The 17797-nt window shown below is 38.1% G+C and overlaps 2 protein-coding genes across 3 annotated transcripts; one reads left to right on the top strand and one right to left on the bottom strand.

Annotated features, from left to right (window-relative positions):
• Positions 1-1336: 1336 nt before the first annotated feature.
• On the top strand, positions 1337-13709 carry LOC106050917 (glyoxylate reductase/hydroxypyruvate reductase-like). Of its 2 annotated transcripts, XM_056008344.1 has the most exons (7): positions 1340-1624; positions 5713-5809; positions 7238-7408; positions 9534-9684; positions 9800-9935; positions 10975-11230; positions 13503-13705. In XM_056008344.1, exons 1-7 carry the CDS (start codon positions 1415-1417, stop codon positions 13535-13537), a joined length of 1056 nt encoding a protein of 351 aa, XP_055864319.1. In that variant the 5' UTR covers positions 1340-1414; the 3' UTR covers positions 13538-13705. The 2 variants fall into 2 exon arrangements, with proteins under 2 accessions (XP_055864320.1, XP_055864319.1); XM_056008345.1 differs by lacking the exon at positions 7238-7408 and having other exon boundaries at positions 1337-1624; positions 13503-13709.
• On the bottom strand, positions 12374-16767 carry LOC106050918 (glyoxylate reductase/hydroxypyruvate reductase-like). Its single transcript, XM_013205978.2, has 4 exons — positions 16603-16767; positions 15815-16016; positions 15147-15317; positions 12374-13281 (listed from the first exon to the last, which is right to left on the bottom strand). Exons 2-4 carry the CDS (start codon positions 16011-16013, stop codon positions 12707-12709), a joined length of 945 nt encoding a protein of 314 aa, XP_013061432.1. The 5' UTR covers positions 16014-16016; positions 16603-16767; the 3' UTR covers positions 12374-12706.
• Positions 16768-17797: the final 1030 nt, after the last annotated feature.

Consider the following 17797-nt stretch of genomic DNA (forward strand, 5'->3'; position numbering starts at 1 on the left):
GGCAACCCATTCCATGCTCTAATAGCACTAGGGAAGAAGGAGTATTTGTACAAATTTGTCCTAGCATATGGGACGAGGAATGTGCCTTTATCTTTGTGTCTTTCAGAGTATTTTATTAAATTTTGTTTTTGTATTTGAAGATTATGGTTCAATGTTTTATGTATTATTGCTACTTTACTTTTGAGCCTTCTGTCCTGAAGGCTTTCTAAATTTAGTGATTTTACTAAAGGTGTTACTCTAGTCAAATGTGAATATTCGTTTGTTATGAATCGCACTGCTCTATTTTGTGTCTGTTCTAGTTTCTTAATGTTTTCTTGAGTTGAGGGGTCCCAAACAGAGGATGCATATTCTATTATTGGCCTAACCAAGGTTAAATAACATTTTAGTTTTATGTTCTTATTTGATTTATAGAAATTTCTTTTAATAAATCCTAATGCTTTGTTTGATTTTTTTGTAGTTTCATCAATATGTGGATTCCATGACAGTTTTTCATTTATTATAACACCTAGGTATTTTGCGTTTTTAGTCTGTGTTACTGGTTTGCCATGAATAAGATAAGTGGAATTAATTTGTTTTAGTTTTTTTGTTACTCTTAACAACTGACATTTTTCTGGGTGGAAAGACATGCTCCAATTTGATTCCCATTTCTGTAATTCATCTAATTCTCTTTGTAAAATATCTGTGTCTTGTGTTGTTTTTATTGTTCTATATATTATGCAATCGTCTGCAAATAATCTGTCATGTCGGGACAGTAGGCTAATAGGCGTTTTTCTATTCCTTAGAGTGATGTTAGGGCGGCAGCTAAACCCCCATAGCGCTCGTGACTCCGGTCTATACTTGCAATACCTCCTTCACATCGAATTGTAATGAGGAACCGAGGCGGATAGCCTCCATACTCTCAGCAACAATTTAATTGATCGGCTGACCTAACACTGACGATTTTTTGCACAAAGAAAGATGCATCAGTGTTGCCGCGCCCATAGCTTCATAAGACCATACCTACAGTGATGTAGCTAGGGTGGTGTAAGGAAGGTCCAGATTTGAACATCACACTAAATGAATGTCCGAAATTTATTTTTACATTATCTCATGTCAAAATGTTGAATGTCAAAATGCAAGGCCCCTAAAGAGATTAAGCCCAAGCCCTGGCCCTATAGCTACGCCACTGAATGCCTATAAATTTAAAAAAAAATAAATATGAAAAGAACATGTACCAGAATCGTGAGAAGCACTGAAAAAAAAAGGCTAAACGTTTTGAGAGTAAATACGTGTATTCAGACTAAATGGTGCGATACACATATTTATACTACGTCAAAATCATCACTGCACCAAAATAATATTTGGAAAAATGTATTGTTGATGCTCAAAAACACACATTCACACAGCCTATACTGGCCTATACGCACTAAAAAAAATGGTTTCTTGCATTTGTCTCAATAAGAAAACAGAACAAAGCAAGTCTCACTACGAAGGTTTTTTAGGCCCAGTTCCTATAGAAGGAGGTGGCGACGAACCTGGAAAACACAAGCTACCCAAAGTCTTCGTTTCCAGACTCATTGATCCAGAAGCTATTCGGCAGCTCAAGTTGAAGTATCATGTTGAATTGTGGGACACAGAAGAAGTGGTAACCATTTTCTTTTTGTTTCCTGCAATATTTACGTAGATCTAAATATAGGCACATTTATTATTCCACAATTCCGAATTAGTAAGCATAGGCCTACGTGTTCTTATCTTATATATTACAGACGTTACTTCAAAATAAATAAGATAATTACGTCCTATGAATTTTTTATGTCAATCTACTAGAATCTATCTAGTCATGCATGTTAATCAATGACTCTGCTTATTCGTTGTTGTTTTTTTTTTGACTGATTCAGGCAACCCATTCTATTCTCTAATGACACTAGGGAAGAATGAGGGTACACTTGTACGAATTTGTTCTAGCGTATGAAATAAGAAATGTGCTTCTGTCCTCTTAGTGTCATCAATGCATGGAAAGGGTTGCCAGAATTAGCCTGAAAAAAAGAATGACTTAGCAGAATTTAAGTCTCTCATTATTACATACAAGAATAGATTATCACACGTAGAATCTAATTATCTAATTCTGTTTTGGAGTAACCGTTTGATCGTCTAAAGAGCTGAGCCGAAGGCTCTTCGAGCTCTAAATTTGAAAAAAAAAAAAAAACCTGTTTGGAGGCCAAATAGTAAAAAAAAAAAAACCTGTGAGACCACAGTTACGTTTGAGAGAGACCCGAGTCAATGCCTATGTAAAGCATTGCTATTTCCGATGCCTTTTGGCCCCCGACGCATGCTTGGCTGCACATAGCCGAAGGCCGAGGACACCGGGAGCCTCGCCATTTTCCTTCGTTATACCAAACTGACCGTGGGGGACACGCCATTTATGTAACGGTCCCTAGAGGGACAGCGAATGGATGTGTGACAGGTTTGTGGGGACTCTTTTGCAACCCCGCCCGTGCAATGAGTGGACTCTCGGAAGTTATGTTTCGCCATTCATTCAGCCTAGCTACCCCCTCAAGTAGCCGTTTCCACCCGGGTGCCACGGTGAGGCAGAACGGCGTACCAGGGTTTGGAGTAACCTGTGTAATTTAAAGATTAGAGAAATCTAATGTAGCGCTCTAGTAGATCTCTAGTCTGGTGAAATAAATTTAGAATCTTGATCAAGTTCTATGGACTCTCCGGTAAACATTTCTTAACTGAATCTAGATTTATACTTGGTTCAAACCTCCAGTTTTTTTTCTTGGCCTGTTCATCAACTTAATGTAAAGATCCTCTGTATCTGTGACCTACAGTCAAGGAGGATGTCAAATGGCCAGCATAACTGTACATCCCCAATTAATGACAGGTACCAAGTAGAGCTGGGTAGACTCAGAGGTGCCAAAAAAATACCGAAATTAAAAATCCCAGTCCTCACCACGATTCCAACCCGGAACCCTCCAGTTCTTAAGGCAAGAGCATTACCACTCAGCCAACGCGGCTCTATCAACTTATTTACTGAATTTTAATTTTAAATAGTTATTAGCAGTGGCGTAGCTAGGGTGGAGGAGGGCGGGTACCAAATTTGAAAATTCCCCAGGGACCCCCCAGACTTGAGGAGGGGGGAGGGGCAAATGTGTCCGCATATTGTTTTTGCATTAAATATTACGCCATTGTCTCATGTCATTATGTTGAATGTTAGAATGCAGGGGCCATTCAAGAGGTCAAGCACCCAGGCCTCTAAATCCTTATCTACACCACTGGTTCATAAACAGCTTTCAGAAAACCAGAAAATAACACTAACATTCCTTCCATTTCAAAATGCGGAAAAACCTCCAAACGTCACAAGAAGCCAACAACCAGATGAAAGCTTCATTGGTATAAATTCATGGGCGTAGCCAGGATTTTTTTTCGGGGGGGGGGGGTTTGGGGGGGGGATTTTTTCTCCCCCCCCCCCCCGAGGAAAAAAATTATGTGTATTTATGTGTGTGTGTGTACATAATCTTTATTACATTCTGACCCTTCATTCTTTCGGAAGACATTAATTGTGCCCTAGAATAGATTCTCCCATGAGTTAGTGGAAAAATTGTAGATTCCCCGCCATTACTAGCAAGGGAGTCTGGGGGAGCGCTTGGAGCTCCCCCAGCTTCGCCCCACCGCCGAGCACTATTTCTGGTATTGAAAGCCAACAAAATGCATATTCTGAGGTATATACTCTGCATTTTCCTGCTATTAAAACGTTTTATTTCAAAAACCTAATGTGCTATTCTTACTGATTTACACCCTCCCGCGCCGTTCGGCGCATTTGCTGTTAAGCTGTTTCCATAAAATTGTAGATTCCCCGCCATTACTAGCAAGGGGGTCTGGGGGAGCGCTTGGAGCTCCCCCAGCGCGGGGCGAAGCCCCGCCGCCAAGCACTATTTCTGGTATTGAAAGCCAACAAAATGCATATTCTGAGGTATCTACTCTGCATTTTCCTGCTATTAAAAAGTTTTATTTCAAAAACCTAATGTGCTATTCTTACTGACTTAGATCCTCCCGCGCCGTTCGGAGCATTTGACGTCAAGCTGTTTCCATAAAAATCTGTCACTGGTAATGTCTGAAGCCACATGAATGAGTGGCGTCTGACCCTTCATTATTTCTACTCTAAAATAGGTACTTTCTGGAGTTAGTGAAAAAATTGTAAACTCCCCGTGCTTGCTAGCAAGGGGGTCTGGGAAGCGCCGGAAGCTCCCCGAGCGCGGGGTATATTATCCAGCTATTTCAAAAAATCTAATCTGCTATTCTTACTGACTTAGACCCTCCCGCGCCGTTCTGCGGATTTGGCGGCAAGATGTTTCCAAAAAAATCTGTCACTGGCAATGTCTGAAGCCTCTTCCCACCTGCTCTGAAGACCTCGATGAAAGTGTGGCGCTAAATTGTACTGGGATATCATTGCAACTCTTCTTATGCGCAATTTATTTTGTCGGAGAACATGTCCAGCAAACCTCATGCGTCGCTCTCGCACAATCTTACTAAGAGGTCGACTCCCAGTTCGGCATAGGATTTCCTTGATTTAGACCCGATCTCTATAACTGACTCCTAAAATCTGTCTTAGCCATCTTTGTTGAGCCACATTTAGTGTTTTTCAATTTCGGCAGATGACTATTCACTGCAGTTTATTAATGGAGCCCAGCCACTGGTAAAAATGTGTAACCACTCTTGAATATGCTCTTGGAATTAAGTGACTGTAGTTTGCTTTAGATTTTATATCGAAAAGAGAAGTTTTATCTTCAAAATCATCTGTTTGGGGTTTTCCACCTCAAAATGCTCTTTAGGGGGATCTTAACTCATAACCATCTGGAGGGGGTTTAAACTTAAAAAAAAAAGCCTTCTGTAGAAGAGGGGTTTAAACTCAAAACCCCCGATTGGATTGGCTACGCTCAAATAATTTTAGTGTGTAATTTGCTTTTTTTTATATTGAAGAGGCATTTTTAGCATCAAACCCCTCTGAATGGGGGTTTAAACTCAAAACCCCTTTTGGCAACGCTCATAACATTTTGAGTGCGTAATTTGCTTTTTTTTTCTTACACTGAAGATGTATTTTTTATCCTCAAACTCGAACCCCTCTGGTAGGGGTTTTAAACTCGAACCCCCCCCTGGTAGGGTTTTTTTTAACTCGAACCCCCTGGTAGGGGGTTTTAAACTCAAAACCCCTATGGTTGTGCTGGGGCAAGTGATGGTTTAGTATTAAAATCTCAACTAAAATAAACAAAAACAAAGCAAAAAATCAGTCACTAAATTCCGACTCCCCCCTTCGGGGGGGGGGGGATTTCATTTCGGGGGGGGTTTGAACCCCAAACCCCCCTCCCCCCCCTTGGCTACGCCCTTGTTGGTATTGATTTGAATTCCAAAACGTATTAAAGTTGTAGACCTATTAGTTATCTATACTGGTAAGATAGATCAACGCAGATCAGTATGTCTATTATTCAAAATCGGATGCAGCGCTGCGAGCTTTAGAAACTATGTATTTTGAAATGTCTATTGAGACAAAAAATCTTACATAGTGGTGCTGAATGACTACGACGTTTAACGGAACAATTTATTTCTGTGTTGTTATTATTTTCTGAAATCTTCCTTATTATATATGAGCATTATTTATTTGAGTAACGTGGCTGCAGTAGAAGTGTATAGATAATATAAATGAATGAATGACACCTGTAATGCTTGACTCCTCAGATTCCCAGGCCAACGTTGATCCGCTGCGTTGAAGGATGTACCGTTATCGTCAGCACTACATCTGACATCATTGACATGGAAGTGCTGGAAGCTGCAGGTTGATAAAAGTAAACTTATTTGAAGTTTACAGACAGTTACGAGACTAGAGACTCAGACGGACAAAATACAATGAAAACAGACCATCCCTAAGTATTTAAGTAGTAAAAATGTAAGACCAAATTATCGTCTAACTTTTGTTAATGGACAGTATGAATAACTGTCATATCAAGGCTGGTCTATTTGACAATGAAATGGGCAAGACCACATTACAAATATCTATGTTCTTCTGAAGACCGGTGTGGACAGTATAGAAGCACTAATAACCATTCGACAGCTGCGCTGGGTTGTGCATACCAAAAGGCGATCTTCACCGGAGAGCTTAAAGGAGCTTAACAGAGGTGCCCCCCTCCCCCTTAAGCGATATAAAGATCAATGCAGGCGCCACTTCGCCCACACAGGCGCAGAGGAAGTAGCTAGCGGCGGATGCCCTCTGAAAAGATAGTTGAAGAGCTCTCACAAAGACCGCGGGTAACTTATTTGAGACTAAAAGTAAAGCACTTATTAAAGACATGCGCAGAAGACGAAAAGAACATTTTCAACAGATCGCCGGCGAACACCAGCATTTGTCTGAACTAGATGCGAAAAATATGCAGGTTGCAACTGGGTTTGAGTAGTCTTGTGAAGTGAAACACTGTATTCATCCTTAATCCTTCATAATTATCGGAATCGAAAACAGTGCCATTAGCATATGTGAAATACATACGCAAACATACAATTTTTATATTGAAAACGAAAAAATGGTCTCCTACCTTTGTTTCCAGCCATTAGTCTTGTATTCTATTTAGTTGCTGGTCTGAGTTTTGTAGGCCTATTTAATTAGTAATTCACTCAGTAATAGCTGCGAGGGTTAAAACATGCAAGAAGAAAAAAATATAAGACAAATATTAGGCCTATATATGTTACTAATTTAATCAGTCTGTAGAAGTAGGTATATTATTGAGTGAAATATTTGTTGTTCTCTTTCTTTTATCCGTCCCTTGTACAATCAAGGCAGCAGCTAAGTAGGCCTAAGCCCTATATACGTTTCTGCAATGTTTGTAAACTGTTTTACGTGTTTCGGATGTTCCTTCAGAGTTGAGGATAGTTTACTTCCTAGTCCAAACCTCCCGCAGGACGGCGGGGGATGGGAGAGGGCAAGGTTTGAACCCTGGACCATCGATAGATCCAAGACAGTCCAGCGCGCAAACCGCACGACCAGGCAACCATCCATGCGGTGTTCATGTGTAGAAATAGTAGGGCATGTGGGTGAATGAACGACTGTACAATAACAAAAAAATCTTTTGATTGTCTTAGAAGTAATTCAATCAATAAAAACTCACAAAACACAGATTGTATCAAATAGTTCTAATCAAGATATACTAAGTATTTATGCTAGAATGAGAAACTGAATTTGAAGATGCCCTCTGAGATTTGTGTTTTCCCTTAGGCCCTCAGCTGCGTCTCGTCTGCAACATGGCCTCGGACTTGAGCAATGTGGATGTAGCTGCATGTGAGCGTAGATCTGTCTCTGTCCACTGTGCTGGCGAAGTCTGCGTGGAGGCTGTTGCTGAACTGACATGCGCTCTTTTGCTGATGGTACCGCGGAGGCTAATGGAAGGTCAGATGCGTTTTTAATGTCTCCACATATTATTAGCACATGATGTCATTGCCTTTTTTTATCAGAACAACTTGTACTCCCTGCGTCTTCTCCAGCTTCTTAGCATAGTACAGTAGGCCTAATTTATCTAGGAGAGGGGTCACTAGCTTTTAACGCTAAAGCTTCGATCCGGAGTATATATTGAAAGAGAATGCCCTGTGGATATCGGGATTACCACAGTGGCGTAGCTAGCAATGTGCGGGTGGTGCGGGTCTCACGGGGCATCAAATACCCTAGCTACGCCACTGGATTACCAATTATAGATTTAGCTCGGAGTTAATATGCTGCGTTCTTTTCGACCAAGAGCAAGAGTTAAAGGGAACATCGGTATTTGAACGCGGACTGAGATTCGAGGCGCATCCATTTTATAGTATCTCAATACAGAAGCAGCCGTATTATCACTGCTTGCCCATTCAATTGGGGCAACTTGTTAAGCAATTTCTTAGTGTGGCTGTGGAGCAATGAAATCTACCTAGACAGAGTGACAGGTTGTTTACATTTAGACGTAGGAAAGGTTTTAACTTTGTAGGCCTACTTTTCTCTCTTGTATGTGTGTGTGTTATAGTTGCACGTAGATTGCTCGTTATAGTTGCACGTAGGTTGTTTTTTTTAAGCCTGAAAATTTGCTAATTCAATGCATTTAGGAACTGCAATCAGTAGGTGTAGATAAATATAAAAAGTAGGCGTGCTTTTGAAGAACTAACTAGTTACTTTCATGTGTGCAATCATAGAGTTTAACGAATCAATTCAAAAAAGGGTTTAATTTGAAACATACTTCGAGAATCAAATATCCAGCCGAGCTGCAAGCAACTAGACTTAGACTTACATTAACAAAAGCCTATAGCAATTATTGAAGTAGCATCTCTCTCTCTTTTTGGCTGAATGTGTCAACCTGTTTTATTTTATTTTTATTTGTTAATCACCTTACGACATTAGCCTTTAAGACAAAGACTTCTTTATTGATCCTTAAGGAAATTCGTTGTGATTACAAGGACTCTTTTCTCATATAAAGAACACAACAGAAACATACACATAGATACAACAGACACAAGTTCATTTAGCGACTACACACAGGCATCTTGGTCCTTTTCATGTTCCCTGGTCAACGAGTGGCGTTGATAGAGTCTGACCGAGTGAGGTACGAACGAGTTTTTGTATCGCTCTGTTCTTGTTTTGATTGACAGCAGTCGCCCACTTCGCGACGACCTGACGTAGTTCTGATGGAGCGGGTGGACCTTGTCTTCCAAGATTTGTTTCGATTTTTCTGAGACACTTTTTGTTCAAAAAGACACGATGCTGAAAAGAAAACAGACACACGCCATTAGATTTAACTCTTTCTCTCCTAACCGACGATACAAACGTTGATTCCATCAGAATGTGGTAAATAATTACGGAGAGAAAGAGTAAATCTTTTTAATAAAATTCGTCATAAATATGTGCTTCTTTTTTTTTTCTTCCTTTTCTACGTGTTAATCACATTTCCCTGCACTTTTGTCAGTTAAGCGTGAGGGGGAAAAAAACATGTGACTAAGGACATAGAGTTTTTACCCCCCCCCCCCTTTTTTTTTGTTCTAGCTCAGAACAGAAGCAACCACTTCTCCGTCCTCCTCCACTTCACCGCGTTGACGTCTTCCAGTGTAAGCCACCGGTACAACGAAATTACTCATCGCCAAAATCCTTTAACTCTTTCTCTCCTAACTGACGATACCAACGTTGATTCCACCAGAATGTGGTAAATAATTACGGAGAGAAAGAGTTAATGGATTGATCTTTAGTTTTTGTTTTACGAATTAATCTTTACGTTTCTCCTTGAATTCATCTTGGGACTGCAGTGTCAGTGTGTATGGCGCTTGGCTTCCGAACCTGAGTCTTGGGTTTGAATCTCGGTGAAGACTGGGATTTTTATGGCACCTCTGAGTCCACCCAACTCCAATGGACCTGACTTTCGTTGGGGAAAGTAACGGCGGTTGGTCGTTGTGCTGGCTACATGACACCCTGCTCGTTAACTGTTAATTGTTATTTCATATATTGACCTTGTTATCGTTATCAGACGTCCGACATCTTCGTTTGTTTGTTTATTACATAGGTTGCGAAGCAGCACATCGTGGACAGTGGGACCTGCCACTCTATGGCTATGCCATGACCAATCGTGTACTGGGCTTTTTAGGATTCGGCCCTGTAGGATGGGAAGTGGCCTCGCGCATGCAACCGTTTGATTTGTCCAGGATTATTTACTAGTAAGTGCGATTCGTTTGGTTTAGCATTATTTTTTTTTGTTGGAGGTGGTAATGATATAAACATGTTCAGACCAATGTCCTTACGACAACAAATTCTTTCCTTTGATTCATCCAGTGACAAAGTGACACACCCCCTAGCCAAAGATGTGAACGCAGAGCAAGTCAGTCTGGAAGATGTCTTCTCCCTCTCTGATTTAATTGTGTGCACACTTGCATTGAGTTCTGAGACAAAGGGAATCGTTAACGCAGAGGTAAAAAAACAAAACAACAACTTTTAGGTTAAGAAGAAAATGAAGCTAGCCATTGCATATCTTGATGCCAGAAAGACGAGGAAGAAGAAAGCGTCTTGGGATACGAGCCGTTGGTAGCATAATAAGGATGTACACATTTAGGCTTATACCTGCTTGGCTCTCTCCCTGACAGAAGTTTGTTTTTATAAGTCAATAGTGCCAAAAATCTTCCAAGAGTCCGCACTCAATGTCAGAAGTGCATAGACGCAATGAATGGGCGTTTCAGAATTTCTTGGTTTGAGATACGAGTTTTTCTGGAAATATCTAGAACAATAAACAAGAAATAATAATCGTCTCCCCCTTCGCGCACAATCTCATTTCCTATAAACTCGTAGTTGGATGTTTCCTATGGAAATATATTTGAAATCAAGAAAAACAAAATGCCTCTTTGTGCTGAGATTCTTCACGTCTGCTTCAAATGTAATTGCTCTAGTAGGCCTACCACTGGCTACCAATACCGTGATCAAGTTATGATGCATGTTATTTTTTTTAAAGGCTTATATCAAGTCAATCTGTCCGTCTGTCTGGTAAAAAGTTTGTATACGTCATTTCTCCCACACCCATTGTCGTATCAAGTTGAAACTTAAAAAAAATTATTTATGGTACCTAACAAAAAATGAATCAATAAAAAAAAATTAACCAATTAGTAGGCCTTTAAAAAAATGAGTTTTAAAAAATATTTTGCTTGTTCATTATTCAGCTCCATTGCAGCTTTAAAAGTTGAGTATAAATAAATTACAATATGTCTACTTCGACTTAACAGAATGTACATTCCAAATACCGGGTATTAATTCTGTGATTATTGGTCTTCCTATTTTTTTTTAATTTTATTCTCTCCCTTTCCTTTTCATCCGTAGTAGGAACATAAGTGATTATTGTTTTTTTGTTCTTTGAAAGCATTGTATAGTTAAACGAAGATATGCCTACTTAGTTTTAACAATGCCATTAATTATGCCAATGTCTAAAGACAAGAAGTACATACACATTTAACTGTTCTCAGAAATTCAACATGTGCAAATCAGAATGTATCTTTGTCAACACTTCGAGAGGCGCCCTTGTCAATCACGATGACCTTGTGGCGGCGTTGGAAAGTAAACAAATTGCAGGAGCAGGGCTGGACGTTACCCATCCCCAGCCGCTGCCTACCGATCACCCACTCCTCAAGCTCCCAAACTGCATCGTCACACCTCACATGGGGTCCGCCACTTATCAGACAAGGCTGAAGATGGCGCTGAGCGTGGTCAATGCTGCTCTGGGTCTGTGTCCGTAATACGCGAATTAAATTTAAAACACAAAGTAGCAATTCGTCCATGTCATCTTTCCATCAAGTCTATCAATATTTGTTTTTAATGGCCTAGATCATTGATCAATCCGTGCTCCTTTAGTCGTCTTTTTTGTGTGGTCATTATCGACCCTACAGTGGCGTAGCCATCATTTTGGGGCCAGGGGGAGGGGTTGACCTCTTTAGGGGCCCCTGCATTTTGACATGCGACATCATGACATGAGATAATGGCATAGTATTTAATGTAAAAAAAAATTCGAACACTCATTTGGAGATCCCCCCATCACCCCACTATAGCTACGCCATTGCCTCCAATCCTACAGAACTCCTATGCGAGTTCCTAAAATTGTATTTATAGACTAAATCTACAAATTCTACAAGAATAAACATATTTTCTCAACAACTACACTAGAATTAAAGACAAAAATCTCCTTTTTGCTAAGGAAGCCTAGCGTTCTCCTAGGTTTAACAATGTCAAACCGTGGTCTCAGGCAATCGACACCTTCATAGGTCGTGAAAATGGAAGCAAAGAATTTGCTCCAAAGTGAGGCTAATACACCGTGCGAGGGAACATTTTCAACGTTTGGGATACCGGTAGTTTTTCATTCCTATACAGACAAGACGCGTACATATTTGATTAAGGTTAAGTGTCTATTCTCTATAATTTATAATTCTTTCTAACAAGACCAAGTTAAACTAGAAGTTGGTTTATTAGAAATAGTGTTGGCTCATTAATCTTTCCCGAAGCAACTATATGATGAATACGAGTATGTGCATTGTTCAGACAACAGAGCATCAGAACTAAACATAATTATAATTACATCTTATGTCCAAAACTGTTTCTCAAATGTATGGTTGATATCCCCTTCAGCCGGGATTCCCTGGAGAGGAGGAAATGATGTGTGGGCGACATTGTTCAGACCACAGCTAATGCCCAGGCATTCATCTCATTTCCATGAGATTATCCCATAGTTGCTTTGCGACTGAAGGAGGCCATAGAGATAATAGAACATGTTTCCTCACCTCGTTTAGCCAGGACGAGGTCAAAGTTCATAACTTACGTTTACTGACAAACAAACAATCATTTCTAAGTTTGGACAAATCAAAGCAACAGATCTACAAGAACATAAGGTTTATTATCAAATGACTAAGTATCTTCACAGCATCGAATTATAGATCAGTATTGAACAAAGAAAAAAACAAACATACATAAAGAAGCCAAAACAAATAAATAATTTGGATCACATAAAAAATGGCTTCAACAATTACAGTCTTAACTTGCTGATTTGTATCCCAACATTTTTCACTCTTTGATAGCTTTGATTTAGCAAGTTCAGGCTGTACTTGTCAAACATACTTTATGTCGCAGCTAAACAGTTCATCCAATTCTTAAACATATCCTGGGGAATTGTGCTTATATTTCAAACATTTGTATGTTTTCCTCATAAGCTCATACTCTGAACAACACAGCCAAAATATTTTTGGATGTGTTCATGGCCATATCAAATCTAGCCTTGTGGGAGTTTGTCGCCAAGTGTGGAGTTATGACACAATTTGGCATGCTGACTAAAGGATGGTCAACTGGCAAGGGCTCAGGATCTGTTACGTCCAGAGCAGCCGCTGCAATCTTGCCAGTTTGGAGAGCCTCTACTAAATCATCAGTATCCACCACAGGACCACGGGAAGTATTAACTAAAATTGCAGTGGGTTTCATTTTGTTGAAGACATTTTTATTAATCATTTTACGAGTAAGCCCAGTCAATGCGCAAGAGATGACAAGGAAATCTGACTCTCTGAAGAGAGTATCCTGATCTACAAACTCCGCATTGAGGTCATCACCAAACGAAGCTTTTATCATGTCATGATACAGGATTCGCTTCACACCAAAAGGTTTCAGGCGGCGAGCAACACCAAAACCGACACGTCCAAACCCGAGGATTCCTAAAGTACGATTCACAATCTCAGTCCCACAAATCCACATTGGTTTCCAAGGTCCCCACTCACCTTTCTCCACAGCCTCAACACCTAAAAAGAAAAACAAAAAAACAATCTCTAAAATACTTTCATTATATTGTCAATAAATATTTTGAAACTCTTTAGAAGACTGGAGTCCAGGTCATAGTTAAATATTTATGAAAGATTTTTATGGATTCTATACTACATAATTCTATTTAGCTACACTAAGCTCTACCTAGAAGTTAATTGTAAATACAATTTTATCACCATTTCTCTAATAAACTCCACAGAAACAATGCACTCCACCCCTCACCCCAGTCAGTAAGAAAATGTTTGCTTTAACTGGAGGCAGAGTAATAAAACCTAGAAGAAAAATGGCTATGCAAACAGCAGAACCAGATAAGTGTGAATTATTGACCTTGACCTTTCTTAACTTTGGGCTCTTCTCAAATAGCATGTGACCATGACCTTTTCCCCACTTAAAAGAGATTAAAAAAAAAAATTTTTTTTTCGCTAGAGTTGTGGAAGTTTAGGTAGTTTAACAAATTTATATATATAAAAAAAATGTTAATTACAGTACAGATATTTTAAAGTTATTTTTAAATAAGATTTGAACCCACCATCCAGTCAGACTAAAGAAAATAGGTAGCAGGCAGACTAAAGTGTGAAAAACTTAGTAGAGACTTTGTCATAACATTATATTTGCTTCTTAGTAAAGAATATGCTCCAACAATAGCTTTGGTTTAATTACTTTCTTCCTACATTTATTTGCTGAAAAATGCAAATATTTCAGTAAATCATTAGTCTGTCAATTTGAATCTGGGTTTAATCATTAAATGAAAAGGAGAGAGACTTTTAAGTCTTATGAATATTAATAAATGGGCCACATTTTAACGATCAACCTAACATACTTTTTTTTTTCAAGAATTACAGTTACAATAAAATTTCACAGCTTTCTCTATCTTTCCTTCTCTCTGGAACCCCCAGAACCTGCGCATCATAATTATCATAATTTATTTGACATAGACTTTTGACTAGATTTGGAAAGACCTGCTTCATACTACGCCCCTGACATATACAAGCACTGATATTTTGGGTCCTTTAATTCTATTATTACTTTTACTTATCCGGTTCCCCACCCCACCAACAACAAAAAGTCTTTTCAATTCAATCTATATTATATTTTGACTGTGAACATCGCCCCCATTTTGTTTAGTTTTTCTTTTTTTTTTTACCATCAGTTTCAGGCCTAGAGAAAAAATACATTTTCCAAAAGCCCCAATTAATGCCACATTCTCGCTCCCCTTTCTACATTTATTTTGGTATTTTGTTCTCTAAATAAAATGGAATATCAATAACCTTTTGAATGTAGCAAAATGACAATAGATCTAGATTTATCTTTTTAATGCTATGAGTAAGAATAGTTGTTTTTTTTTGTATTTAGTCAGCATCTAAAGGGTTCCTCCATTGATCATCACACACTTTTTCAATTTTAAACTTGCTATCGACATCCTTTAATCATAAGAAAACTAATCTAGGCCTATCTTTTTAATGATATTAGGATTAGTTTTTTTTTTTATTTAGACTGCGTCTAAAAGTGAGCGGAAATGACATATTAAAAATAAGTGAGCCAGTGTTATTTGATAAATATATAGTAGATATAGATTTAAACTTCTTTTTTTCAATTCTACTGCTCAAATTGTATATAACATTAATGTCAGACTTCTATGCTGAATGTAGGAGATTGTTCATTTAAATTTTATAAACGGCTCATAATTTTCTCAAAAGTAATTTTTTTAACAAACAAGCAAAACATGTTACATACTCTTTAGACTATCATGAAATCTTGTCAAGGATTTCTTTGTTTTTAAGATATCTATTTTAAGATCATTGACTCAAAAATTTAAACTGTCATTCCAGTCACATATTTTTACCTTCAAGGCACCTTCTGGCTGCCATCAGAAGTAATGTTACAGTAAACTCAGCAGCACTATCAGACGCTACATCAGGTGTGCTGGCCACATAAATATCTCGATTTTTACATTCATAGATAGAAATATGATGAGTCCCAACTGACATGGTAGCAACTGTTTTTAACTGAGGTCCTGAAATGTAAATAAAGAAAAAGATTCATATGAGGCTAAAACAATTCTGAGCTTAGTTCACTAAACTGTGAGTGTTACTATTAATAACCTAATGACTAAAACTGACTTTTGACCTTTAAAAGTATTAATACAGATAAATTCACATTTGTTTTTTCTTCAGACCACTCCATGTTGCTATGTGAAGTGGTAAAGACCAAGCATAGGTGAAGGCTGAGATTTTTTTTCCTTTGAAATTTTATTATGTTAGTGAGTTCTAAAGGTCATACAAGTCTTAATGCTTGTCTAAGATTTTCCTCTGTTGGGAGAACATATATCCTCTACCCCATAGAGTTTAAGTCTTAAATAATACTAGCTACTGCTTCATTTAATATTTTGAACACATAATTAGCTACTAAACCCTGATCAAGGTGATGGATTAACCCTACTATAGCCACTACCTTCCCCACCGAGAAATTAAATTTACTTAATTTTCCCTAATCCCTACAACTGTTACTCACCTGCAGCATCCAGAACGTCTGCATCAATGACATCACTTATTGTACAGAAAATTGCTGCAGCTCCTTTGACTTTTTTAAGCAGCTCATTTTTGGGTATGGCCTCATCACTGTCCCACATGTCCACATCACAGTGTTCCTTAAGAAGGTCTATTGCTTCTTGGTGGACCTTTCTTGTGACAAATACTTTAGGCCGAGACATTTTCTGAAATTTGGAAAAAAAAAAAAGATTTAATAAGTAATTTGACTAATTATGTATAAGTAATGGTGGTAAAGTACTTGTTCCTGAGCCAAGACTGCCAAGAGGCTCAAGAGGTCTTGAGTTTGAAGACTGGGATTTTGAATATATGTCATTTTTAGGACGCCCTGATTTCACCCAACTATCGTTACTACTTGAAGCGTATATAGAGTAAAAGGATGATGTTTAGGACTAGTGATTCACTAGTGACTTTTTTCTTTGCTTACCTCTATGGTCTATAGACCTATTATACTAATTATAGACTAGGGATCTAACTCTAACTCTAAGGCTCTAAGTATGATTAGATGTTGTTTATTTAAAATAAAAATTACGTTTTTTCATGCGAGTATAAAAAAACAAGTATTAATATTATTCATCAGTATAAAGTATATTATTATTCATATTGGAATCTCAGATTCAGAATAAAGAATATAAATAATAAAGGTAAAGATAATTTATTCATTAGTTAGTTAGGCTCTAGATTAGATTATCATTTGACACTTATTAATTTAATCATAATTAAGTTATTAATAGCAATAATAGGTCAACTCACCTTTACCTTCCGGCAGATATAGATCTTTATTAGATATCTAATTTATCAATTAAAAAAAAATCTCGACTAGAACTAGCTAACTATCTAGGTCTAGATCGAGTTTCCTGGTTTGTTGAACAACAGTCGGCAACCTTCACATGACCAATGTGAAGGACGAAAGCGCCGGAACGATGAACTAATACACATTCAGGGCACGGACAAAAACAATGAGGAACTCTTATCTCTCAGAACTAAAAAAAATAGTTATATAGCTAAAACACAGACCTATATATATATATTATCTAGACTGGACTGGACGCATATATGCCATCGGCACTAAAATCAGACTGATGCCCTCCTTGGTCATGGCCACATTCTTGTATGCTCGCGACTCTTAGATGCTAACTAAATAATTAGAGGAGAATGCGGGCAATGGAAGATGATGTAGCCTATAAACTAAGGATACTAGGTGTTACCTACAAAGACCGCATCACAAATTTGAAGCTGGGCCACAATGACAATTGCCAATTGGGTTTCAGGATGATCTGATGTTTACTGTCAAAAAAAAAACGCGAATTAAAATTTAATGACCATATCACAAAGTCCTCAGGGCTCGCAAGGACCTTCCTTTAGGGAACAGTACCATGCGCAGGAACAAGAAGAAGAGGCAGACAGAGAAAGCGATGGTAAATCAACATTTAAGAAAGGACGGGCGTACGTATTCAAGGAAAAGAGACAGAATGGCATCTCTCGAGTTTGTTGATAGCTTATCTTATGAAATATAGACGTTACTTCAAAAAAGATGATGTCCTACCGCTATTAAATAGTTTGGCTGTTTCACTGCTATTTAAATTTTTTACGCTATTTAATTGTATAATATTTTACCGCTATCTAAAAGTTTAAATTTATCACCGTTATTATATGGTGTGAATGTTACACTGCTATTATATATGATTTAACTTTTTCATCGCTATTATATGGTTATATGGCTTGAATTATATGCTATAATAAGATTCCAATTTTTTTTTAAGGCTATCATATGGTTTGATTTTCTCACCGCTATTAAATAGTTTGAATGTTTTACTTCTATTAAATAGTTTTGATAATTTACCGCTATTAAATAGTTTGATTATTTTACAGCTATAATATGCTTGGAACGTTTCTCTATTATACTATTTAAATGTTTTACCGCTATTATACGGTTAATCACCTTTTC

The sequence above is a fragment of the Biomphalaria glabrata genome, chromosome 13 (genome assembly GCF_947242115.1).
Source record: "Biomphalaria glabrata chromosome 13, xgBioGlab47.1, whole genome shotgun sequence".
In the NCBI taxonomy this organism is placed as follows: Eukaryota; Metazoa; Mollusca; class Gastropoda; family Planorbidae; genus Biomphalaria; species Biomphalaria glabrata.

Coding starts and splice junctions, on each gene's coding strand:
- LOC106050918 (XM_013205978.2), bottom strand. CDS start 16,013: ATGTCTCGGCCTAAAGTATTTGTCACAAGAAAGGTCCACCAAGAAGCA. Junction 15,318..15,814: donor AGACGTTCTGGATGCTGCAG/GTGAGTAACAGT, acceptor TTTACATTTCAG/GACCTCAGTTAAAAACAGTT. Junction 13,282..15,146: donor AGCCAGAAGGTGCCTTGAAG/GTAAAAATATGT, acceptor TTTTCTTTTTAG/GTGTTGAGGCTGTGGAGAAA.
- LOC106050917 (XM_056008344.1), top strand. CDS start 1,415: ATGGTTTCTTGCATTTGTCTCAATAAGAAAACAGAACAAAGCAAGTCT. Junction 5,810..7,237: donor GGAAGTGCTGGAAGCTGCAG/GTTGATAAAAGT, acceptor GTTTTCCCTTAG/GCCCTCAGCTGCGTCTCGTC. Junction 7,409..9,533: donor ACCGCGGAGGCTAATGGAAG/GTCAGATGCGTT, acceptor TTTATTACATAG/GTTGCGAAGCAGCACATCGT.